At 41.9% G+C, this 25,773-nt stretch overlaps 1 protein-coding gene and 1 long non-coding RNA gene across 6 annotated transcripts in view; one reads left to right on the forward strand and one right to left on the reverse strand.

The window, feature by feature from the left end:
• ASXL3 (ASXL transcriptional regulator 3) overlaps positions 1–19,211 on the reverse strand; it is a 104,769-nt gene extending 85,558 nt beyond the window's left edge. For 2 of the 4 annotated variants that reach the window (XM_081873597.1, XM_081873599.1), the window contains exon 1: positions 19,109–19,199. Coding sequence is in view for 1 of the 4 variants with exons in the window: in XM_081873596.1 (XP_081729722.1) it covers positions 19,109–19,162 (54 nt within the window). In the remaining 3 variants the exon portion in view is untranslated. Of the gene's footprint in view, positions 1–18,766; positions 18,904–19,108 lie in introns of those variants that run through there. The other 2 variants (XM_081873596.1, XM_081873598.1) reach the window with 2 other exon arrangements.
• On the forward strand, positions 18,999–25,572 carry LOC309348495. Of its 2 annotated transcripts, none has more exons than XR_014159431.1 (3): positions 18,999–19,130; positions 24,614–24,718; positions 25,432–25,572. It is a non-coding gene; the product is annotated as an uncharacterized lncRNA (long non-coding RNA). The 2 variants fall into 2 exon arrangements; XR_014159432.1 differs by lacking the exon at positions 18,999–19,130 and adding an exon at positions 19,722–20,104.
• Positions 25,573–25,773: the final 201 nt, after the last annotated feature.

The raw sequence follows: 25,773 nt of genomic DNA on the forward strand, positions 1-25,773 counted from the left end.
TGCTTTCCCACAGCAAGAGCCATTTATTGATTCTGAACATTTTAAAATACAACCTGGAGTCATGTAGTTTCTTTGGAAAGAACAAACGTTACCCAGTTTGTACATAATGCTAAGCCAAAGCTTAGCTCAAATATAGGAGTGTGCAGATTCTTGGAGAGGAGATCATACACTGCCTTCTTCTCCCAGTCCTCTTGCTACCAAGCTATTCCACACTAAGCCCAGACAAACCATAAGTTATAACCAAATTTTGTTTGGTTTGCAGCTCATTATTTTATCAGAAGAAGATGACATACTCAGACAAACCATGGCTTAGTCTCATATAGTTAGGCAGCAGGTAAACCACTGGGAACCCTTCTGGGAATCTTCCTAGAAACCTGCATACTCACATGTTCACAAAAACATGGTTTGCTCAGTGTTGTGTATAATATGAGCCAACTCATATAATTCATTAAGTGAGACAGCTTTTAAAAGAGAACTGAAACATCTATGTAGCTTAATAAGATGCTTATGAAAGAAAATAAAAGCTTAAGACATTTCAGTGACATTTCAAACGGTGTTGAAGTGGACATGATAGACCAGGACAATATTGGTCAGATGTCTGATAAATAATCTACTAAAAGTGACAACACTTCCTACCTCCCCCTTTCCAGCACCCTTTCCCTTCAATTTTATTGAATCTAAAATGAGGAATGACAAGCTAAGATGCAACACATTAGACTGCAAAAACTGGTGAGATAAAGAAAATGTTGCCCTACATTTAGTAAAACAGAGTGAAAAAATATGCATCCCCCACTTTTAAAAAATTGCCAGCATACTTCCATTCTGAAGGCTTCCCAGTCAGATTGAGGATGTAAATGAAATCATGATAATCATGGCAATGCTGAATAGCCACTGAAGGCTGAAATATAACTTTTATAAATAAATAAAAAGTTTCAAAAAGCAAGACAAATTAGTACCCTCACAACTTCAAATCTTGTCACTAGCGTTAAAGGGCAAGCGGTAAATATAATTTCCCCCCAAAGGACAGGAGATGGCAGTTTTCAGTGCTCATATCTGTGCCCTATATGTTCTTTAGTCAGGGGTAGAAGAAAGGGGGAGCAGTGGGTGCGGGACGCCCCAGGTGTCACCACTGAGGGGGGTGAAGAAATGCCTGGCAGCATTCACCGCAGGGCCTGCAGCACACCTGAGCCATGTGTCTCTCCTGGGAGAGACGCGGTGGCTTGGGTGTACACAGGTGTACGCAGGCTCCATGCTGCCCAAACAGTCCACCCGCTGACTCCCCTCCCCCCTGTAGGGCAGCTGAGTGCGAGGAGGCAAGCAGACTCTAGAGGCCCTGCAGTGCCCCTGGGTGTGCCGCCCCAGGTGCCCGAGCTTCTTCCTCTGCTGCTGTCTACAGTACAGTGTACTATATTAAGTAATTACTGAAACTTCAAGGGTGTCCCCACCAAAAGACTCATTAGGTTTCAGACCTTTCTTGAAGAAGTAGAGGAACCACAGTGGAGAACAATGACTACAAATGCCAGACACCTTATATTTCAGCCACAAATGAACTGCCATGGCATTGCTGCTGAACTGTAAGAGTTTGGTTCTTGTACCAAAACTCTTATATTCAACCTCAGTAGACTTTATTACTTGGATGTTTAGCCCATTCTCTCCTGAAAGTCATATATCAGGAAACAATTAGCAGCATGTTTATCCAAAGCCAAACACAACATCTCATACAAGAAACAGAAGAGATACTAAAAGAAAAACCCCGCCAACTCCCCAATCACCCCCACAAAAATGTTCACATAGAAGAAGAAAAGATTTTATATTAATTCCAGAAGACATTCAGTGTATGACCACAGGAATCTGGGGCGAGGGTAGGGAGGGGATTTGAGAACATACTGTTGCCATTCAGAAGTTACCACTGAGATGTCACTTTAGTATGGGAAACAAGAAAGAGGTCAGTCTCAAAGGTATATTGGGTTCAAGTTGTTTAGGATTTCAGAAATTTAAACTAGCATTTAGAAGTGTGGGCCAAATGCCATATGAAGTCAGTGCAGTTTCTGAAGCAACAGTGCAATGTGCTCCTGCCAAATTAGGGCAGATGTGTTCAACATTATCTGAAGCTTCTGAAGAGTCTTCAAGGGCACTCCCCACATTAAGAACTTTGCAGTCATCAAATCAGAAGGCATCAAATGCATTAATAATGGTGCTGAATACGACAGAAAGGGTCACAGGCTACTAAATCAGAGGATGCCTACAAAAATTATTTTTTGTATCCATATGCTACTACTTCCTGAAGGTTAAGGACAGCAATGGAATCAGGAGTATACAGTGGTACCTTGGGTTAAGAACTTAATTCATTCTGGAGGTCTGTTCTTAACCTGAGGTACCACTTTAGCTAATGGGGCCTCCTGCTGCTGCCGTGCTGCCGGAGCACAATTTCTGTTCTCATCCTGAAGCAAAGTTCTTAACCCAAGGTACTATTTCTCGGTTAGCGGAGTCTGTAACCTGAAGCATCTGTAACCTGAAGCGTCTGTAACCCGAGGTACCACTGTACAGCAATGTTCACCTGAGTGGCGGGTGGGGGCTGCTAGCTGATCATGGACAGAAATTGCAGAATATATTACATCTCTAGATCACAGAATGTAGAGGTCATCATTAATGTAAAGCTTAAGGTTTGTAATGATTATAAAAGTACACCTGTATATATCACACCTTTACTCTTCTGCATACATGTTAGCAGGGGACACAGTCCTTTTGTTGTCTATTTTCCTCTGCATTTTCAGTGGAGAAATGCTATTCATTCTTGGCTTTCTACAAATTCACCTAAAGTTATGCTAACACATCCGTAGTTTACTGTATCTTTTTTAAAATAAAAAATATAGTCTACAGAGATCTATGGATGAAGGACGATATACAAATTTAAATAATAATAATAATAATAAACAGCAATTGGGGGAGTTTCCACCCCTGAAGTATCAAATAATGCCCTACTATATGCCCTATTTTGGTGTTCTGTTTACTCACTTGTGAACAAACAGATGAAGGAGTGTAGTGGAGTGCTACTAAGCACCACCCATTAAGATGCATGACTTTCACCCTCTTTTCAGTATTCCACAGATTTGAGGGTGAAGCTCTGAAGCAGGAAGCCTCTTCCATCCATGGAAGTTCCCTATGCTGTACAGAAAAACCATGATTGTACAGAATTCTAAATCACATGGGGAGCCGGGACAAGCAGGATGCGGCTCCCTGCTTCAGACCTTTGGCTGAGCCAAAGGGTTGAAAGGTGGACCAAGAGGGCTGGGTCTTGGCAGTGTGCCCCCACTCCCCCTTCATGCGTTTGTTTACACATGTACAAAATGAACGTCCAAATAGGGCTTGTGAGTTCTTTTGTTAGAATAGCAATTCTGGACTGGGGTTACTCACTTAATTCATAAAACATGACATGTTCTGTGTCTTGATCAATTCTAGCAGGAGTATTGCTAGTGAACTGTGAAGAAAGACTTAATTTGAACACCTCAGAAAATACTGATATCCAAGGCATGTTTGCTGTCTATATGAAAAGCCTCATTTACATATGAAAAGAGTGAGGAGAGAAATTGAAACTAGGAGAAGGAAAGCTTCTTCCTGTTATTAATAATGATGATAATGATGATGATGATAATAATGATGATGATGATAATAATAATAATAATAATAATAATAATAATAATATGTTTCATTTTTCATTTTCACGGGCATTAGCCAGTATATTTGGGGACCATGAGAAGAAAATAGGCAGATCTGCTCACAAAGAAATGAAATCTTTGCCTCAGTTGCCAAACATCAGTTGCCAAAAGGATGTTGTTCTATTTTGGAATACCAGCGGGAGGGAATACTTTTGGTTTCTCTCTTCATAACATACAACATGAATGCTAGACAGTTGTTGGAGTGATCCAGATGCAGACCTGGCAACTGCTCAGGCTATGATGTTCCCAGACCCTCGAGATAAAAGAAGCAGGGTTCACAATCCCTCTGGTCTCCCTTTCCTCCTTTTGCCTGGTCCAAGTATTCTCTGGGCATCCAAAATGAGACAGAGGTGCCTGCAAATGGCCAGTATTTTGTGGGAGGGATCTGAGCACAAAACAAAAATTTAGAGACCCTTCCACATGTATAATATGTAGGGCTATAGCTGCTGTTTTCCCACAGATTCTTCGTATGGTTACACTTCTGCTTCTCTCATCTTTTGAGACAAACATCTGGGTTTCATCTCCAACCAGATGTGTTGAGCTAAGGCTGCGCCATGATTTTGCTTACTATGGAAGCCTTACCTCTGATGTCTCAAAAGCACAGACCCACTGTTCTCCCCTCTCTTCAGTCTCCTAGGCTGTCTTCTCTCTAATTCCTATACCCTCGAGCCACAGCACCACTGAACTATTGGTCATTAAGTAATATAATTGTAACACTGTATCACCAGTCAATTATATTTGTTTGCTGACTCAGATCAAATCTATTCCTTAAAAGTATTCCAGAAACTAAATATGACAAGTCAGGGTTCTGCGCTAGAGGCACGAGCGGCAAGATCACTCCCCACATACACAGATGCTCTTGCTAGCTGTCAGTGATATTTTTTGCTACGTTTGTTAAATGTTATAATGGTTAGTGTCATAACAAAGATCAGCCATCATGTTATGACATTTATCTTCATAAATGAGGAGAGGAAGGGCATCTGCAAGTTATTCCATCGCTTGCTATGAGACGATTAATGTCATAGGAGATAAATCAGCATCTACAGTACATGAAATGAGAGACAGCATCCCAAAGCATAGCCATACCCTCTAAGTAGCTATGTTTGCAACCAATGCATTATCCACAAACACACAGCTGTGAACTACTCAAATTAGTTCTCAAGCAGGAATAAAAGTAGAATCTTCATTTTAAAAAAGTCAATGTATATTGGCTTTGCATGATTGTGCAGTTCAGCTCTTTCATCCCTTCATGCTTCTTCCAACCTTTTATCTGTTTTTTGTCATAGAAATGAAGGCCATTAAGATGTATCATTCTAAGGATCCTAAATAACAAAACATGCATCACTCTTGGTGTAGAATGGCATGGCACATAAAACATGGGCAAGGGCTGCACATTTTGGGAAGAAATCCACCTAGAGCCAGATTCTAAATGTGTTGATGAATATAAATGCTTATGAAGATAGAAGAGAAGTTAGCATGCAATGCATCCACACAACTAGTATTTTTCTAGGATTGGATTGATAATTTAAAAGGCACTATATGATTTTTTAAAAAAATAAAAAAATCTCAAAGGGTTAATCTGGTGTGTACATTAAGTGTGTAATTGCATTTCCATCTCTTAATATTTCAAAACTGTAGAGGGGCCAGGGCACAGATTGAGATCACAACGCTAAGTGTGTGTTACTTTTTCCACCCACATGACTTTTTGTACACATTTTCTCAATTAATTCCCCCCCTTCCTCCCAAAAAACTGTTATTTGCCTTACACTGGAACTGCTATGGGCCCAAATAGTAGATTTCCTTATGAAGCAAATAGTAGAATGGAGCAGAAATGACATGGTGCAACTTAACTCCCCCTTCCCTGTACCACAGCCCTAATTCAGATCATGGTCCCTGCTCCTATTTTTTAAAAAAACAACAATATGGAAATTTGATCACACATTTAACGTATCCAAGACCAGGAGCAGAAGGAAGCAGCATTTCTATTATAAAGTTTGTTTTCTGATTTTTGTTTTAATGCACTGTTTCATTATGTTTTATGTTGATGGTTTCTAAGGGTGTAATCTACTTTGACTTTTCTGCTTGGATGGAATGAATATTGGAATACAAATCTTGCGCAATAAACTACATATAATACTTTGCACCATCCCTGGAACTCGTGTGTGGTGGAGGTGCTTTTTAGAGAAGGGCTAAAGCTCTGTAGTAGATAGAGCACATGATCTGCATGCAAAAGGAAGGTTTGATATCTGGCATCTGCAGAAAGGACTGGGAAAGATTCCTGTCTGAACTGGGGCATAAAGCAGGGCAGATTCAAATTCCTTCCCACTCTTTCCAATCAGAAGTCCATGGGGGCTTACCCCTGGGGGTTTTGGGGGGGTTGATCAGACTGTTTCCTGTGATCCCTCATTCATGTTCTTTTAATGATATGGAAAGTCCACAGGATCCAACTCATTATCTTTGCTTTCAGGTTGCCAGCCTCCAGCTATGGGACAAATGTGAACTTAGCCAGCTAATGAGACATCATTATTTTGCTCTAGTTATCCTCCTTACCAGGGTACCTCTTCCTTTAGCTTAAAATACCACAGGGTGTCCCCACCCCATTTAACTGAAAATGGTTCACTACAAGAATGTTTGAGGACTACTGTTTCAAAAAGAGTCATACCTACAGCAGCATCTCACAAATCCATACAGAAGAAATAGGACATGGTCTGATTATTTTCTGGAAGGTGAGTTTTACCCAGCAAAGATCTAGAGCGCATATACAGATGACAAAATTCAATGGACCTGCTACTTACATGTCACATTTCAGATTAAATATCTACAAAGCATCACAAACCAAACTCAATTATTATAAAACAGGAATTTCTGTCTTTCTTCAGCTATGCATTGTAAAGAAATAACACACATACTACCATGCCAAACAAGTACAAAGATAGCCTTACAAAACAAATCTGAGGAAACCCTGAGGCAAAAAATACAATAATAAAATAGAGTACAGCTCTTCAAAGCTGCCTTGATTACGGATCAAAGAGAAAGGCCATCAAAACCTCCTAAAGCAGCAGCGTTTCTACATGTCTAAAAGAGAATTAACTTAGAACAAATATGGAAATAATGGAAGGTCTGTGTTAAGCCAGCCACAAAGAAGTCCTTAGTGTAGTTAAACAAAGTCAAATCAAATCCCTATTTTATAACAGCATGAAACTCTTTTACAATAGTTTAAATTCTATTTATAGTAGCAAGAGTCAACACTTGAGATAAAAGTCAAAGGGATTAAAGTCAAAGCTCTAGCTATACATAAGTTATGATACTGATTTTTGGTGTCGTTTGTGGCCTTCAAATATGAAGACACAGCGTGAAATATTCCCTCACTACTATATGATTTAGTTCAACTGTACTATCTCAGCAAAACAGAGAAGGGAGGAAATTGCATTTGGGTTTTAAAAAGCTAGATATGTTAACTGCATCGGTCTCTGTCTCTCTGTCTTGCAATTAGTGCTCTTTTTTTTTTTGCTTTTATTTTTTTTTTTTACTGCTTATCAACCATAATGGGTATCTTTACGTTACAGGTTACTGTAATTTATTCATGAATGAAAATCACATGCTTTCTGCTGTGTTGCACGGAATGTTGCTCATGGTCTACTGAAGGAGATACTACTGTTAGTGCACCAAGATTTGCCACAACTGAGCACAGTGCAAGGATAGATCTCAAGGTGTACAAATAAAGTGTGGTAGGCAGAGGTGGAAGCACATGCATGCATACAGCCATTCATGCTTTGTTGATCTTTATTGCTCTACCTTGTAGGGATAGATAAGTTCACCAGACGTCCCCCAACCCATTTCCCCTCTTTTCTTCCTAAATTGCTAATCCACTCATAGCAAAAACAAATAAAAATACAACCCCCAACCTAGTTTTAACTCAAACTGTAATTCTTCATGATCATCTTCAAATCTGTGATATTTTAGTGTATTTTTGGTTTTTATGGAAGCCGCCCAGAGTGGCTGGGGAAACCCAGCCAGATGGGCGGGGTACAAATAATAAATTATTATTATTATTATTATTATTATTATTATTATTATGCTACTTTGAATCCAGATTTATTCCAGATCTTTGATTAGGTTATCCATGCCTTTTCCTCTTCACACATGCCCCATGTGAATGGGGAAAGAAGCAGTTATTGCAATCTAGGTATACCCTGACCCATGTCACTGAGCAGCTGGGACTGCATACGTCTGTTTTAAAATGGCTGCATTACAGTGTGATGCGGAATTAATCTGCAATGAGCTTTTATTTTATTTTTTGAAAAAGTGCTTGGGGGGTTAAAAAAAACCCATAGACATACGAAATGGAATTTCCCATAACTGATATTCTTCATTTGATGGATACACTGTCAATAACACTATGACTTCCTTAGGCTGTCTACTTCCTATGACATTGATTTGTTGTCACCATATTCTGCTGTTTTTGTTCCTTCTTTGTTCTTAACCATTTTTATTCACCATTTTAATCTTTTATGGCAATCCTGATTTTTAACCACCTGGGGAACCCCTGTGTTGAAGAGGTAGAACAAAAATATGTGAAACAAACAAATATCAAATATGCTGAAAGATACTTGAGAAGATGAGACAACAAAAGAATGTTTGGACACCAATAACTTCAGATGCTGATGTCTTGACAGTAATTGCTGCTGTCACCATGTACTCAGAAACCAACATAAGCAACTCCAGAAGGCACTAAACTGATCCTAAGCTGAGGAGCTCAAATACATACTAATGTGGTGTTTACATGCAAGCATTGTTTCTTTTTCACTTACTGGAGAATATTAGTAGTGCAGGTTTTGACCTATAAAGCGTTTAACAGTCTGGGTCCTGGGTGTCTGGGTCCTGGGTGTCTGAACTGTCATCTCCTGCATAAACATGCCCTTCCACTACTACTGGAAACCTTCATATTGATGCCCCACACCCATCTCTGCAGCCTTCTTAAATGAGCAATGCAAAGAAATAGAGGAAAACAATAGAATGGGAAAAACCAGAGATCTGTTCAAGAAAATTGGAGATATGAAAGGAACATTTCGTACAAAGATTACCATAATAAAGGACAAAAGTGGTAAGGACCTAACGGAAGCAGAAGATATCACGAAGAGGTGGCAAGAATACACAGAGGACTTATACCAGAAAGATATGGGTGTCCCGTACACCCCAGGTAGTGTGGTTGCCGAACTTGAGCCAGACATCCTGGAGAGTGAAGTCAAATGGGCCTTAGAAAGCACTGCAAATAACAAGGCCAGTGGAAGTGATGATATTCCAGCTGAACTATTTAAAATTTTAAAAGATGGTGCTGTTAAGGTGCTACACTCAAAATGCCAGCAAGTTTGGAAAACTCAGCAGTGGCCAGAGGATTGGAGAAGATCAGTCTACATCCCAATCGCAAAGAATGGCAGCGCCAAAGAATGCTCCAACTACCGCACTATTGCACACATTTCACACGCTAGCAAGGTTATGCTTAAAATTCTACAAGACAGGCTTAAGCAGTATGTGGACCGAGAACTCCCAGAAGTGCAAGCTGGATATCGAAGGGGCAGAGGAACCAGAGACCAAATTGCAAACATGCCCTGGATTATGGAGAAAGCTAGAGAGTTCTAGAAAAACATCTACTTCTGCTTCATTGTCTATGCAAAAGCATTTGACTGTGTCGACCACAGCAAACTATGGCAAGTTCTTAAAGAAATGGGAGTGCCTGATCACCTCATCTGTCTCCTGAGAAATCTCTATGTGGGACAAGAAGCTACAGTTAGAACTGAATACAGAATAACTGATTGGTTCAAAATTGGGAAAGGATTACAACCAGGCTGTATATTGCCTCCCTGCTTATTTAACTTATATGGAGAATTCATCATGCGAAAAGCTGGACTGGATGAATCCCAAACCGGAATTAAGATTGCCGGAAGAAATATCAACAACCTCAGATATGCTGATGACACAACTTTGATGGCAGAAAGTGAGGAGGAATTAAAGAACCTTTTAATGAGGGTCTGAAGCTCAACATCAAAAAAACTAAGATCATGGCTACAGGTCCCATCACCTCCTGGCAAATAGAAAGGGAAGAAATGGAGGCAGTGAGAGATTTTACTTTCTTGGGCTCCATGATCACTGCAGATGGTGACAGCAGTCACAAAATTAAAAGACGCCTGCTTCTTGGGAGAAAAGCAAGAAAATGTTAAAGCTATGGTTTTCCCAGTAGTGATGTATGGAAGTGAGAGCTGGACCATAAAGAAGGCTGATTGCCGAAGAATGGATGCTTTTGAATTATGGTGCTGGAGGAGACTCTTGAGAGTCCCATGGACTGCAAGAAGATCAAACCTATCCATTCTTAAGGAAATCAGCCCTGAGTATTCACTGGAAGCTGAGGCTCCAATACTTTGGCCACCTCATGAGAAGAGAACTCCCTGGAAAAGACCCTGATGTTGGAAAAATTGAGGGCACAAGGAGAAGGGGACAACAGAGGACGAGATGGTTGGACAGTGTTCTCGAAGCTACAAGCATGAGTTTGACCAAGCTGCGGGAGGCAGTGGAAGACAGGAGTGCGTGGTGTGCTCTGGTCCATGGGGTCATGAAGAGTCGGACACGGCTAAACAACAAAGCATCTAAAAGCAAAACCATTTATGTAATGGTGCCAGACCTTGGAACACCCTTCCCAGTGATTATTTACCAGGCACCAGAGGTGGTTTTAGGGTAGTTTGGCTGCACTGGGCACCACAGGGGGGCACCGCAACAATGATGTCAAACAGATCACAAGAGTAGGGTTGGGGGGGATTTAAAGCTGCACAGGGCACCACTGAAATTTGAGAGCCCCAAGTCTGCCACTGCAGGCACCTACATTGTTATTGTTTGGCACCAGGTTAGAAGCATTTTTGCTGTATGGGGCCTTTGCTAAAACCTGCTTACTTATATTTTGCTCCTACTGCTGCTTTTAGTATAACTTTTCTTTATTGCTCAGTGTTTGGTCTTATTGTCACTTTTCAGAACTGCAAGCCACACTGAGAATTAAAGAGAACAATGGATTGTAAATCTGTTAAAATCTACTGCCCTAGGGAAAGTCAACCAATTAGGGTGTAACCACACAGTATGTTTGCCCACACAATTCAAGTCTGGTGCCTTAGCAAAATGCCAAAAGAGCAGAAAGCAATCCACAAGGAAAGACATGATGATGTGTAGAGCTACTCCTTCCTTCAAGCAGCCTATTTGGTCAGCACACAACCCATAATTCTCTGAATCGCTCAATCAATATAGATTGTGCATGAGTGCCATGTGGCTGACATTCTCCTTGCACCAATATGGCCTCTCCCCCCTTAACCATCCTATGCAAACACAGACAGCTTAAGGCACCCATCTATTTTATATTTTAAATGCTATTTCATGGACACAGTTCAGCAGATTGCACATAGTCAAGTTTTAGTTATGTATTCAAACTGATTGCCTGAGTCAGCATATACAGGTTAACCTTTTGAAACACTATAGATTGCCCATAAAATATTGTTTGGAATGGAAAACAAGTATGCTTGCTCAGCAGCTTTATTAAAAGCTGATTATCTTAACATGAACATTACCCCCATCAGAATGCCTAGCTTATACAAGGGTAACTCACTAGGTAGACCCCCTTTCCAAACGAAACAAAAAACCCCTACAGCTGCCACTGATCTCACTCACCACTCTACCTGACACCTGTTCTCTGACTATTCAAACAAATGGTACAATTGAACAGAAGCAGTACTGGCATGCATCATGTTGATGAGTAGTGCATGCATAATATGTACTAGAGCACATAACCTGTGCCAGTATTCTCTCTGCCTGTTCGCTCATTCAGCTGTCTCTCTCAATAGCATAGTTGGTGGTATGTTGGAAGAACATGAGTAGCCAGCAGAGGCCAATTGTCTCATTCTTAATGCCAGTCAAATGCACAACCTTCCATTCCCTCACAGAAATTGGACTTTGAGCTGTTTAGTACTTTTGGCAACTGAGCATTCTGAGTCACACACTAGATCACCAATGACAGATGCTTCATAATCCTTAGAAATATAGGGTGTACAATAATATGTTTGGGATGTACAGTCTATTATGTTTCCAAAGCATTCAACAATACAAATTGAAGGATGTTTGCATGAAAGAATAAAGTGGAGCCGAGCACCACTTGGTGAATTAACATATGCGGAAGGGACAATAGAGAATTAGAATGCCATACAGAATACTTCAAACTAATGGTTATGAGAATATCCTAAGGACCTTTAGCCTCAGATGTTCAGGGAAATAATTTTAAAAGCTTCTCTACATGATCCAGAGATTCATATTGTACAAAAAAACAAAAACCTAACACCCCCAAACCCAAAGAAGAGCACTTTGTTTAAAAACAGACCACCTCTGCTTCTCCTTTTTGAGTACAACAAGAGAGCAAAACTGTCTTTGTACAAAAAGTAAGGCCTGCTGCACTTAATATACATGTCTGGTGTATGTATTTACAGAATATATTAAAAGGTTTTTGTCCCCTAGAAGAACTGAGGCTTGAAACACATTGGGATCTTTCATAAATATTAGTTTACGTAAACATGTTGGCTTTCCTCCCCCTTTTGTCATCCTGTTGAGCTCTGATTCTTTCATGCCTTAGGAGTTAAAGGTGAAGCTAATAAGAATAAACATTAGGGTTATGTGTTATTATTCTAGCCAGCAATCAAACACATTTGTCAAACAAGTAGAAAGAACATGCCTGCCTGCCTTATATCAAGTCAGAACATTCGCCAATCTGGGTCAGTATTGTCTATGGACTGACAGTGGCTCTCCAGGATTTCAAAACAAAATAAAAAAATTCCTTCCAGTAGCACCTTAAAGACCAACTGAGTTAGTTCTAGGTATGAGCTTTCGTGTGCATGCACACTTCTTCAGATACACTGAAACAGAAGTCACCGGACCTTTCTATATAGTGAGAAGGTGGGGAGGGGTATTACTCAGAAGGGTGGTGGGAATGGGTGATTGGCAGATAGCTGCGATGAGCCTGTTGACGACTCTTAACGACTGCAATAGGTCTAACAGGAAAAAGCAAGGGGTGAGAAGGTGAAAAATGGCTTTGTCATGTATAATGAGATAAGAATCCAATGTCTTTATTCAAACCAGGTCTCTCCATAGTTTTAAGTTTGGTGATAAGTTGCAATTCAGCAGCTTCTCTTTCCAGTCTATTTCTGAAATTCCTTTGTAATAGAACAGCTACTTTGAGATCTTGTATAGAATGTCCTGGGAGATTGAAGTGTTCTCCTACTGGTTTTTCTGTCTTGTGGTTCCTGATGTCGGATTTATGTCCATTTATTCTTTGGCGTAAGGTCTGGCCTGTTTGTCCAATATAGAGAGCTGAAGGACACTGTTGGCATTTTATGGCATACACAATGTTAGACGATGAGCAATTAAATAGTCCCGAGATGGTATGTGTGATGTTGTTGGGGCCAGTAATGGTGTTGTCCGGGTGTATGTGGCAGCAAAGTTGGCATCTGGGTTTATTGCAGGCTCTGGTGCCAGTGTCCGTGTTAAGTCTGGTTATAGTATTATTGTGGGTTAGGAGTTGTTTAAGATTGGGGGGCTGTCTGGAGGCAATGAAAGGTCTTCCTCCCAGAGCTTGAGAAAGAGAACTGTCATTGTCCAGGAGAGGTTGTAGATCTCTGATGATGCGTTGTACTGTTTTAACTTGGGAGCTGTATGTGATGACTAGAGGTGTTCTGTTATTTTCTTTTTTGGGTCTGTCTTGCAGCAAGTTCTCTCTGGGTATCAGTCTGGCTCTGTTGATCTGTTGTCTAACTTCATCTGCTGGGTATTTTAGTTCTAAAAAGGTTTGCTGTAGATCTCTTAGGTGAGAGTCTCTGTCTGTAGAATTGGAGCAGATGCGGCTGTAACGTAGTGCCTGGCTATATACAATAGACTGTTTGGTATGTTTGGGATGGTAGCTAGAGGCATGTAGATATGTTTGTCGGTCAGTTGGTTTACGGTATAAGGTGGTGTCTATGCGCCCATCCTGTATTTTTATAGTAGTGTCCAAAAAATGTATTTCTTGCATAGATTGATTCATTGTTAGGTTGATGGTGGGGTGAAAATCATTGAATTTCTGGTGGAAGGTGTCCAGGGTCTGTTGACCATGTGTCCATATGATAAAAATATCATCAATGTATCGCAGGTACAAGAGAGGTTTGAGTGGGTAGGAGTTTAGGAAACGTTGTTCTAAATCCGCCATGAAGATGTTGGCATACTGTGGGGCCATGCGGGTGCCCATTGCTGTGCCGCTGATCTGAAGGAACAGGTCATCACCGAATTTGAAGTTGTTGTGGGTAAGGACAAATTGGCAGAGTTTGGTAGCAAAGTCCGCTGTGGTTTTATCTGAAATGGTATTCCTTATAGCTTGTAAACCATCGTTGTGTGGGATATTGGTATACAGAGATTCCACATCCATAGTAGCTAGTATAGTATTGTTGGGAAGATTATTTAAAGATTGTATTTTCCTCAGAAAATCTGTGGTGTCACGTACATAGCTGGGAGCACTGATGGCATATGGTTTCAGAACAGTCTCCAGGATTTCAGACAGACATCTTTCCTAAACCTACCTAGAACTGCCAGTGTTTAAACCAAGTCTCCTGCATGCAAAGCAGGAGCTGTGCCCACTGAGCTACAGCCCCACCCCAAGTAAATATATGAGTGCCTCCTAAAGATACCGAAGTTTTCTAAGGACTGGCTTGTGTTCTTGTACAAGGCCTATAATTTTAGCCTCAGTTCTGGTATACACAAAATGGAACTAATAATTCAAATAAAGCTGTAAACCTAAACCTATTTTTATCTGCAATGCACTGATACTATTTCAAATAGCACAATGGGAAAGAGAATAAAAGGGAAACATTTATTAGTCAATGGGTGGTGTAGTGCAAACAAGACATCAGGCTACAAACAGAATTAATGTTCAACAGTTGTCCAATTTGCATAAGAGATCCTGCAGAAAAATCCTGCATATTAAAATATGTATTAAAATGTATATGCATAGCCACACTTCAAAAGGCAGTTATACCTGCACTGACAACCTTAACTACCATTTCTGAGTACTCTACATCCTTTTACACTCTAATAGTATACGGTGGCTTTATACTGAGGGATGACATTGCTACAACGAATGGTTTAAATATTTGTGTTACTCTGCCCTGCCCATGGCAGATTAAGCATTTGGTAACTCAGTACTCATGGAATTCTGTAGTGTGAACATTGATCAAGCTATCACAGGAGTCATTGCTTGAGAACATATTAGGTCTCAACTGTTTGCTTGTCACTGAAATTGATTCAGTAAGGCCAGAAATAAAATATTGATGAATCCCAAGAGAGCAGAATAACAAACTGGTGAAATGCTTACCAGTGAACACTTTGTGGCGTCACCATGCTTTGAGAGATCTCAGATTAAACTCTAATTCAATTACTGTACCAGAGCCAATGGAAGCGATATGTGTTCTATCTAAAGCATTGTATATTAAGGATCTTGCCTTTGAGTCAAATAGGAGATCAGATTGTTAAATTCCATGTAACACACTGCTGTTTAGAAGTCCACACCACATTATTTGTTGTTCTGTAGATTCAAACTAACCTGGGAATAGAAGATCACTAGATATTTTGTTGCAGGCAATGCATTTAGACCCAAATTTCAAACCTGACTGGCAGATATACTTCTGCAGGGCCAGAGGAAAGGTGAGGTGATGGACTCAGGCAGCAGATCTGGCCGGAAGGGCGCACTGTTTGCTGCTGCTCTGCCTTCTCCTGTGCCATGGGTGGGCTCTACCACTGCCCCTGGCAAGGGGGCACCCACAGAGGAGGCAGCGCCAGGGGTGATGTGGTGGCACGGCAAGCCTGTGGAGGAGGAGGGGGCAGGGCAGCATGGCAGGGTGCAGCAGTGTTGTATGAGGTGCCTAAAGCCATAGAATGTCCCAGGCTGCCCCTGTACTTCTGATATAAGTTCATCCCCTTTCTTCTACTCACAATCCCCTAGCTAGAGTTTGTTGGAATTAAAAGACAGCTTCATACATGCCAAGGGCATGCTGTACCACTAAGTTATAGCAACACCTCTAGCCTTACAATGCAACTCCCTTTCAGCTATAAAAATCCCTGATGAACCCAGTAATAGTCAGGCTTCCATGGAATTCATAGATTGGATGAGATCTTATAATGCAACATTTTGGGAGGCAGCCCTCTGGAGAATATTGGGTATCAGAAGCAGAAAGCAATGTGGCACACAAACAATTTTGCATGCATTTTGCAAGCAAAGGATATGAAATTGGTATCAATTCTACTGATAAGATCGGAATATATAAAAAATAAATAAAAATTGTCCAGTAGCACCTTAGAGACCAACTAAGTTTGTTCTTGGTATAAGCTTTTGTGTCCATGCACACTTCTTCAGATACCAAATACTGATAAAATGTTATAGCGCAGGGATGGGGAACCTGCAGCCCTCAGGAGGCTGCTGAACTATAACCCCCATCAGCCCCAGCCACCACAGCCAATAGTCAGGAATAATGGTTGTAGACCAGCAAACTCTGGAGAAGGACGACATGTTTCCCATCTCTGTTATGGGGTTTCAAAAGCCCTTATCTGGGGGCTGCTTCACCTAGTCTAAAGATGACAGTTAGCGAACACTGCATATTCACTCATTGGAGAAAGGATCCATAGTATCATAGTGGGAAAACACATGGTACAATCCACCCTATCCATCTTGGAAGCAAATCTCACTGCGTTCAACAGGGCTAACTCCCAGGTAGTATGACTGCACTCTAACCATTTTGAGTTGAGCATAGTGTTTCCTGTTTTCCTATGTTTTATGGCATCATATATTACTGTATTTCACTGTTACAACAAATGGTGTGCTACAATTATTCTACACACTTACTGTGGTTGATACAAAAACTCAAGTTTATATCCTGATGTATACGCTGAATTAACACCAGTTGCTAAAGTGTTACATTTACAGATTCTGCACAAAAGAATAAGTGGACACAAATCTGAGCTCAGATATGGTAATATTCAAAAGCCAATAAAGGAACCTTTCAGTCTCCAAGGATACTCTGCCACTGACCTCCATGTGGCTGCTCCCAAACAAAGAAACTTCAAAACTGAGGCTGCAGTGTGAAACCATTGACTTAATTTATCAAAAGGTTCAACAGTATCACTTTTGGCTCAAATCAAGATCAGGGATTCCTATCAGGCTACATCTGCTAATTAGTTAACCAATGCTAGGGTGTTTGTGTTATCACCAACACTGCCTTGTAGAATGGTCACTGTCAAGAGCATAAGTAATTTTAGCATAAGTTACAATTTTAAATTTAATTTCCTTCTGATCTCATTGTTGGCTTTTTCACACTGAGAGCGATACCACGCACACCAGCAGTTCAGGATAACTGCTTGTGTATTTGACAAAGCAGACCTGAGTCCATGAAAGCCTATAATAAATTTGTTAGCTTTTAAGGTGTCACAAGACTTTGTTGTCTTTATATGAGTTATGTGCAGAAGATCAAACTACAGTGGCAGTGCCTTATAGTCCCACCAAACACAGTAGAAAACCACATTTTTGAAAAGAATGTGCTTTGCAGCAGACATGAAACAGCAACAAAAAATGAACATAGTCACAGACACATTTACCAATTAAGTATCAAATAGAAGGCAGCAAAATAGATTCAAAAGTCAAGCCATATAGCCAGCAGCCAGTCCTTCAAGCAGTCCACACACATACATTTACATTGCTGCACTGAACAGAGTGTGAAACTTCACAAAATACATACACAATACTGTACAACAACACACATCTTACTACATGCAGCAATGTTGCAGAGCCAATTTACAATGCAATCCTATACATGTCAACTCGGAGGTAAGCTCTTTCAAGTCCAATGAGACTTACTTCCAGGTAAGTGCAGTCTTAATTTGCAAGATTACAAAACACAGACAATTCAAAGCTTGAAAAGGAATTTTTTAAAAATGTGTACTAAAACAGTACAATGGACACAGAAATGGGTGGGAAGGAATAGAAAAAATTATTTTGCCAATGAATACTGGTGTCCTTAGAAACACAGCAGGCTTTTGAGGAATAGTATAATCAGGTATTTTCTAAGAAGGGTGGATGGGAAACTATACGGTGCACAAGCAAACCCCTCACATTTAACACAAGCATGCCAAAATGTAGGTACAATCATTTGATATTTAAATTCACTAATACACAACGTGAGGAGGCAGATTCTTGGAACATTTTGGCCAGCAGCATACTATCTCTTTCTACGGAGTGAAAAAGTGCATACAGGACTCTCAATTCTCCTCTCACTTTCCTATACATGGAGAAATTTCTCTAACCAAAGTCACACACACACACACACACACACACATAGGAGTAAACACTGCTTGTTATACATATACATGCTATGGAAGTAAATTCTGCCCATCATACACACACACAAACACTACTCTGTTACACACGTGCTGTACAAAGGGAGTTGCCCCACGAAAAATATCGGTTTTTGTTTGCACATACATACAAATTAAATGATCACTAAAACAGCTTTCGTACCCATTATTAAGAATGAAGTAGAGTACATCTATTCCAGGTTGTCAACTACACACAGACACACACAGAGAGACGAATCCCGACGATAATGAATGAAAGCACTATGGAGGAGTTGTAACGGGCTGGGAGACACTGCCCCTCGCTCTAGTTACTGTCCAGGTGAGGAAGAAATTCTCCTCCTTCCCCAATTTCCCAGATCCGTGTGGGGTTACATTACATCAATAACCAGGAGTGCTTATGGCTTGACCAAGTGAGGTGGGGAGGAGGGGGGGGCAGGCGGAGAAAGCTCGACGTCTCTATTCAGAAACTCGGAGCCCGGCAATGTGCGTGTTTGGTAGCTCCCCTCCCCGCCCGCCCGCCCGCCTGTGGCCCTTCGCCGCACGGCCTTCCTGCACCGGACGGAGGAGGGTCTTCCCTCCAGGCTGGCGGCGGGCTAACTCACTACGGGACGTGGCATGCAGTCAGGCAGTCCACGAACAAAGTAGCTCCCCGAGCGCAGCCGCTCCGCGGAGACTTCTTCTGCACGGAACATTGTTCCACGAGAACGCAGCCTCCGCTTCCCGTCTCGTCCCGCGCCTCCGGAGGGGCTGCCTCTCGCTCGCCTGCCCCGGCGCAGCGCAGCATCCCCTGCCGACGGCAACAATGTGCAGGCGCTCGGGGCGGGAGGGGGGGGGGCGGCTGGCTGGCTGGCTGGCTGGCTGCGCCAGGCGCCTCCCCGGCTCGCCCGCAGGAACAGCAGCCGGACGGGCCGGCCCCGCATGCACAAAGCTCCGGTCGCACCTACCAGGCGGGCAGCCTCGGCCCAGGTGCGGTCCTTCTTCTTCCTCTTGTCTTTCATGTTTGCATCTCATTGAGATGGTTCTAGGGGGGGCGGGGGCGGGACGGAACGTGCGGGGACGGGGCGGGGGGAGGGCGGGGGAGCCCGAGGGTCCCGCACAGACAACGAGGCGGTGACGTGGAGTCCGAGAACCCCCGAGGGAGGGGCGCGGGGACGGCGAGCGGGCGGGGGGCTGGGCAGGCTCGGGCTCGGGCTCGGGCTCGCGCTCCCGCAGCGGCGGCGGCGGCGACACAGCTGACAGCTTGAGGGATGCTCCGCTACGCAAGTCACAACAATGCACTATGACGTCACGCCAGGGAATGGCGACTGCACAAAACATCCCAGCCGAGGCCGCCGCGCTCGCGAGCAAAGCGCACGAGACGCGCACAGGGAAGAAAGGGCTGCCCGAGATCTCGCGAGAGCTGCCGGAGACCCTCGCTTCGACCCACTCCCAATCCCCTCCGCCGCTTTCCCTTTCAAGCTCTCCCCCCCCGCCCTCTTTCGCTTTGCACATAGAGCGGGCAACAAGACTACATGTCCCGAGGTGCAACGCGGCTGCTCTTGCTCCGTTTTCCTTTCCTTTTGTTCTTAAAAGCAGCATCTTGCATCCCGGGATTTGTAGTCAGAAAGAAACGGAGCTCTCCGGGCTCCCAGCCGGGATCGGGTTGTTTTCCCTCCGTCCTCGTCGCCCCCTGCCTGGCAGTCCCAGCTGCCGGCGGGCCGCCCACAAAGCGAGCGCAGGCAAGGAGGCGGAGGCAGTGGGGCTGCTCCTCGCCTCGTAGTCCGGGAAGCGATTGCGAGGAGCGGCCGCTGCCTCTGCCTGCTCACCTGGGCACTCTTGGGTCTCTCGTGGTGGCGCGGCGCTTGGGGCAGCTCTAGGGGGGGAGGGGTCCTCCCCCCCCCCCTTGTAGCCGCCACGATTCTGCGGTCCCTCGGAGAACCCCGTCCAGAGGGCGGGGACAGGTGAGCAGAAACGGGATGGAGCAAGGAGCAGGTTCCAGCTGTAAGGGGCTGCTGGCCACATTGGCATGGGACACGCGTACGCAGACCCGGGGAGGCCTCGGTGCCTACCCCACCCCGCCCCCAGCTACGCTAGGAACATAGGAAGCTATTGCCTTCTACTGAGTCAGACCAGTGGTCCATTCTGCTCAGTATTGTCTATTGGATCCGCAACTGCCTGGCAGTGGCTCTCTGGGCTTTCTCCTGGAAATGGCAGGGATCGAACCTTCTGCACGCAAAGCAGATGCTCTGCCACAGCTTCCACCCCCTAAGGCCCTAGAGTCGCTTGGTGTGTTTGTGGGAAGAGTAAGCTCACAACCATTTCCCTTGGAGCTAAAGTGGAGGGAAAAGCCAGTTACTGTACGTACCTCATTTGCACGGAATCAGCCTTTTTCTTTTGGCATTCACTCTTCCTTACTGTGCTTATCTCTATTCCTCTCCCTTGCCTGCCCCTATTTTTAGTAAGCCTTGATACATCCCAGTACAGTATTGCATTGAAAGAGCTCAGTGCCCTCCTATGATGAACACATTTCAGTGGGCATTCTCATGTGTCAAGGCAGTGCTGTGTTACTCACTTTTCAGAGGCGGTTCCAGTGCCATTCCAGTCACCATTTAGTGGTTGCTTCCCACTACTTTTCCTTAGAAACCAGGTCTTTTCTAAAGGTGCCTAGTCAACAGCCCAATGCAAGGGTAGTTGGTAAACAGTGGAATTGCAGCACATCCAAACCTATACAATTGCACAAAACATGTTATTTCTATATAGCTATATTTATGTCAGCAACTTTTACATAAACATTTTAATGCTAGATAATTTTGCAATTTGTTTTTATACATTGCCTTGAAGACTAGGTAGGTAAACATTAAGCAGATATGAAAATTGAGCTGTGTGGCATTAGATAAATTCTGATGAAATCTGTGACAGACAAAGGTGCTGAGGAAGTGTGCTGTAATTATGAGTAAATGCTTTTAGGATCACAGCCAAATGCTGTGGGGGCATAGTAATTTCAAAGGAATGGACCGCAAGGACTGATTGTTAGCTTTTGAAAAAGTTGATTATGTGAGGTCTGAAAGCATTGATCAGTTAATCAGTGAGATTAATGCTATGATTGGAGTTTGTATTTAAAATTCCAATCATAGCATTAATCTCACCGATTAACTGATCAATGCTTTCAACCCTATTCTAATAAGGGGTGGGCAATTGGATATCCCTGCACCTTTTCATTGGGACCACTTGACCAAAGCTCCTTTGATTTTGTGCTCCTATTGGAAGTTGTTTCATCCTTCAACAGGCTGGCAGAAGAAATTACCGTATTTTTCGCTCTATAAGACTCACCAGACCACAAGACGCACCTAGTTTTTGGAGGAGGAAAACAAGAAAAAAAATATTCTGAATCTCAGAAGCCAGAACAGCAAGAGGGATTGCTGCGCAGTGAAAGCAGCAATCCCTCTTGCTGTTCTGGCTTCTGGGATAGCTGCACAGCCAGCATTCGCTCCATAAGACGCACACACATTTCCCCTTACTTTTTAGGAGGGAAAAAGTGAGTCTTATAGAGCAAAAATACAGTATATTTTGTGCCTGCTTTGACTTTTCTTATGTGAAAGATGGAGAGAGTTGAAGATATGGCACCCACCAGTGTGAAACAGTTTTAGTACCATATGGATACAGTCCTTCAAGAATGAAGAAGCAGACAAGAGCAAGACCTCTGGGGTCAAAATTTATTAAAAAGAACCCATAATGAGGTTTGATAGCACTCAATCTTTAATTGGTCTTCTAAATATTAATCAATTAAGGCAACCTAGTTAATGAACTAAAAATCTTTATTAATTTGGTCGTGTAAGCATGTTATTATTATTGGCCTGTTTGGCTAATGGGCCCCCACTGGGCTACTTCAGATATCAGACAGAAAGTTAGAAAACAGAAGCAGCATGTCTGCTGATGTAAATAAGAAATGTGACTATTACCCCCAACGTTCTGCAAGTCTTCCTTGGTATGGCCAGGAGTTTCCAAACTAGGGTTCATGGCAAGCTTCATCCAGGTGGTTCACAATGTGTCTCGTGAAAAACAGCTACAATTTGAGTTTTAACGAAGTCTAAGGAAATCAAATTGCAGTACAGTAAAATACAATATAAGAAATAAAAGAAGCAATAAAAATACAATTAAAAACCATACAGCACCTAGCACAGGGGTCAGCAAACTTTTTCAGCCGTGGGCCGCTCCACCGTCCCTCAGACCATGGAAATGAATGAATTCCTATGCCCCACAAATAACCCAGAGATGCATTTTAAGTAAAAGCATACATTCTGCTCATGTAAAAAACACCAGGCAGCCTCCACAAATAACCCAGAGATGCATTTTAAATAAAAGGACACATTCTACTCATGTAAAAACACGCTGATTCCCGGACCATCCGTGGGCCGGATTGAGAAGGCGATTAGGCCATATCCAGCCCATGGGCTTTAGGTTGCCTACCCCTGACCTCGCACTACACATTACAATTGCTATAACAAAAAAAAAAAAAACCACTATGTGATCCACCAAGACTTGGCAATTTTCAAGTGGACTGGTGAGTGGGAGGGGGCAGGGTTGGGAACCAATGCCTTAGTCCTCAGCAGTTGCTCAATATAATTCATGTGACTTACATTTGAAAGCATACTTCTTGTACCTGTGAAGACACAGTATCATTTTTGTATATTTGTACAGTTAACCCCATTGTTTAATTACACTTCAAATGATACATGTTTAGTGTATTACCTGCTTCACAAAGAAAATATAAATACAAACATTTAATTGTATATTTGTATAAAGTTAGTCTTTCGCTTGGAACAATTAAACTTACATTATTAAAACAATTTTGATGGTAACAATTTAGATCAGCCAGTAAAAATATGTTTTTAAATGTAGCAGCTTAAGCTACAATTCAGTGATTGTATTATATGGTTCCTTTTCTAGGGTCTTAGGGGTTATAGCAAGGACAGGAAGACAAAACTATAAGGTATATTGTAAGATAGTATATAACAAGTAATAAAGGTTTGTGGGCTGCAGGCTTTATAGGTCAATTATTCAAACAACTGGCTATTAGGTTAGACTCACTAATTAGAATAAAAACCTGTTAGAAAGGCTGTTTTGGGGAATAAAAGAATTTTAATGCCTATTTAAAAAGATAATATTGCTTTTATAGCCTCCAGGCTATGCCAACTCATTGGGCAAGTTGGAATTATTAAAAAAAAATTGTTATCCCTCAATTATGCTATCATTTATGATAAGTAAAGTGTAACAGTCATAATTATTAAAAATGGACAGTAAAAAATAATCTACTTCATGGTTCATGTCTGCTCTGAATTCATTAAGACCAAATGTCTATCTGTATCAAGGAAAGAGCATGCAAAATTGAGTATCTTATGGAGAAAATAGAACTAAAATCTCTCTCTTAGATATTTATAAATATCTAAGATATTTATAGTGTGCTATCTTAAGATTATAAATTATTAATATAATGTTATCAACTTAAGATAGTAAATTATTGCCATGCCATACTGCAAGTAAAACAAAATGAGTGCAAGGGTCCTTTGCATACCAGTATTCTTTCAAATGCCAATCCCTAAAACATTAGATGGAAGTAAGAGCTACTTTGCATGGCCAAACTGTTGTGAATGAGTGATGGAATTTGCACAACTTTTGACACATGTTGCGCAGCTCCACCTATACTTACCATGGCACTACAAAGCTGCTGAAGTCAATGCAGCACAGTTGGGCTGAGCTGCAAGTTAGACTCGTGTGGAAGCAATGCAACAATTCATTTTCACATGAATTTCCCCCCTTTATTTTGTAATTTGTACTAAAACACAATAGATGAAATGTGATCCATAATCATATACACAATAAAATTTTGGCACTTTTATGTTTAAAATTCAGAATCTCAGTTTACTTTTAGCACTGCAAACATTACTCAATTTGTTACACTGGTGATTTCCCGTTCTCAGATTAATATTTCATATAGAAAATAAAGACTTTGCCCTTTCTTTCTTTTTTAACCAAAGGCTAGATTTTAATAGCTTTCCAGAATCTTATTCTCACAGTATATTTTCTCCCTCTTTAATTGCTTCAGTATGTTTCAGAATCTGTTGGCTCAAACTGTGAAAAGCTCTTTTTCAGAGAAGCATGTATTTCATTTCAAAGCCAAACAGTCTCCTGATTTGGGAATGTGGGGGTGCAGCTGACATGCTATTCTTCTGAAGACATTATTAATATCGTCTAATATATTCTTGTTGCTCCGAAATAAAAGGTGACACTGTCACAGAGTAATTTATGTATTAATTATAGCTGACGTTTCTTTTCTTTAGCATTCTAACTTTTGATCTGTATCTGCCTAACAGAATTGCAAGTTCCATGTGCTGATTTGACATTTCTAAAGAAATGACATAATCTACAAGATTAAAATCAGAGAAGTGACAAACGTATTTTGTCTAAAAGAGGGATGGGGAACCTTTGACCCTCCAGATGTTGCTGAACTACTATTCCTATCAGCCACAGACATCATACGCAATGGTCAGAAATGATGGGTGTTGGAATCCAACAAGGTCTGGTGGTCAACAAGTTCCCCATCACAAAAGCACCCAGCCCTGATCCCTTTCTATCTCACTCTGTTTATGATTAAATGATACCACTTTATGTAATTTTGCCTCTGGGGGTGTGTGTGTGTGTTCTAGACATTTGTTCTTCAGAGATTTGCCCCTACTAACCTCCAAACTGCTTTACAATCCCTCACTTGTTCTCTGCCAAACACAAGAAGCCCTATTAACAAGCAGTAGGGCTTGAACTGCTAGAATAAGGACCTTCTGAAAAGATTCCCTGAGAAGAATTGACCCCACCACCATTTTTGAGAAGGGTCATGTACCATTCTCATTGGGTGCTTATTATGCACCATTATAGCAATCTCTGTCAGAAAAAGAGCTCTTAAAAAGTTTGAAAGGTCACATTAGATGCTTGTCCAATATGTCTATCCTAACTTCATTTGTAGTTCCAGAATATCAAATTCAATAATAATATTGTTAACACTGTAATTTGCTTTGATGCGGCCTAGGATAGCATTAGCTTTATGTGATGCATCACACTGTTGACCCATGTTAAGCTTGTGGTTTTCTAAGACCCCCTAGATCCTTTTCACACGTTTTACTGGCAATCCAGGGGGCCCCCATCTTCTTCCTGCCTAAGTGCTTTACATTTGCCCCATTGAAATTCATTTTGTAGTTCTCCAATCTGTTAAGACCATCTTAAATCCTGTCTTTTGCAGCATTAGCTACCTGTCCCAGGTATCTACAAATCTGATGAGCTTCATATCAATTCCTTTATTCAAGTCATTTATAAAGATGTTGAACACCCAACACAGAACCATGTGGCACCAGACGTAGCTGTTGGAAGACACTCCATGCCACCAAGGAGTGGCAATGGATCCAGACGTATCCCCAAATTGCATACAGCTCCTTCTGGGGGAGTGTGGATGGGACATTTTATAGCAAAGAAACAGTGCAGAGTGATTATATTATTAACTTTGCCTCCACCAGCTGTTTCCTCACTCCAAATTACCTTGTCTTCTCCACCTGAGCTGATGCATCCCCCACCCCTACCCGTAAGG

This window comes from Podarcis erhardii, assembly GCF_964252035.2.
Source record: "Podarcis erhardii genome assembly, chromosome: 8".
Classification (NCBI taxonomy): Eukaryota; Metazoa; Chordata; class Lepidosauria; order Squamata; family Lacertidae; genus Podarcis; species Podarcis erhardii.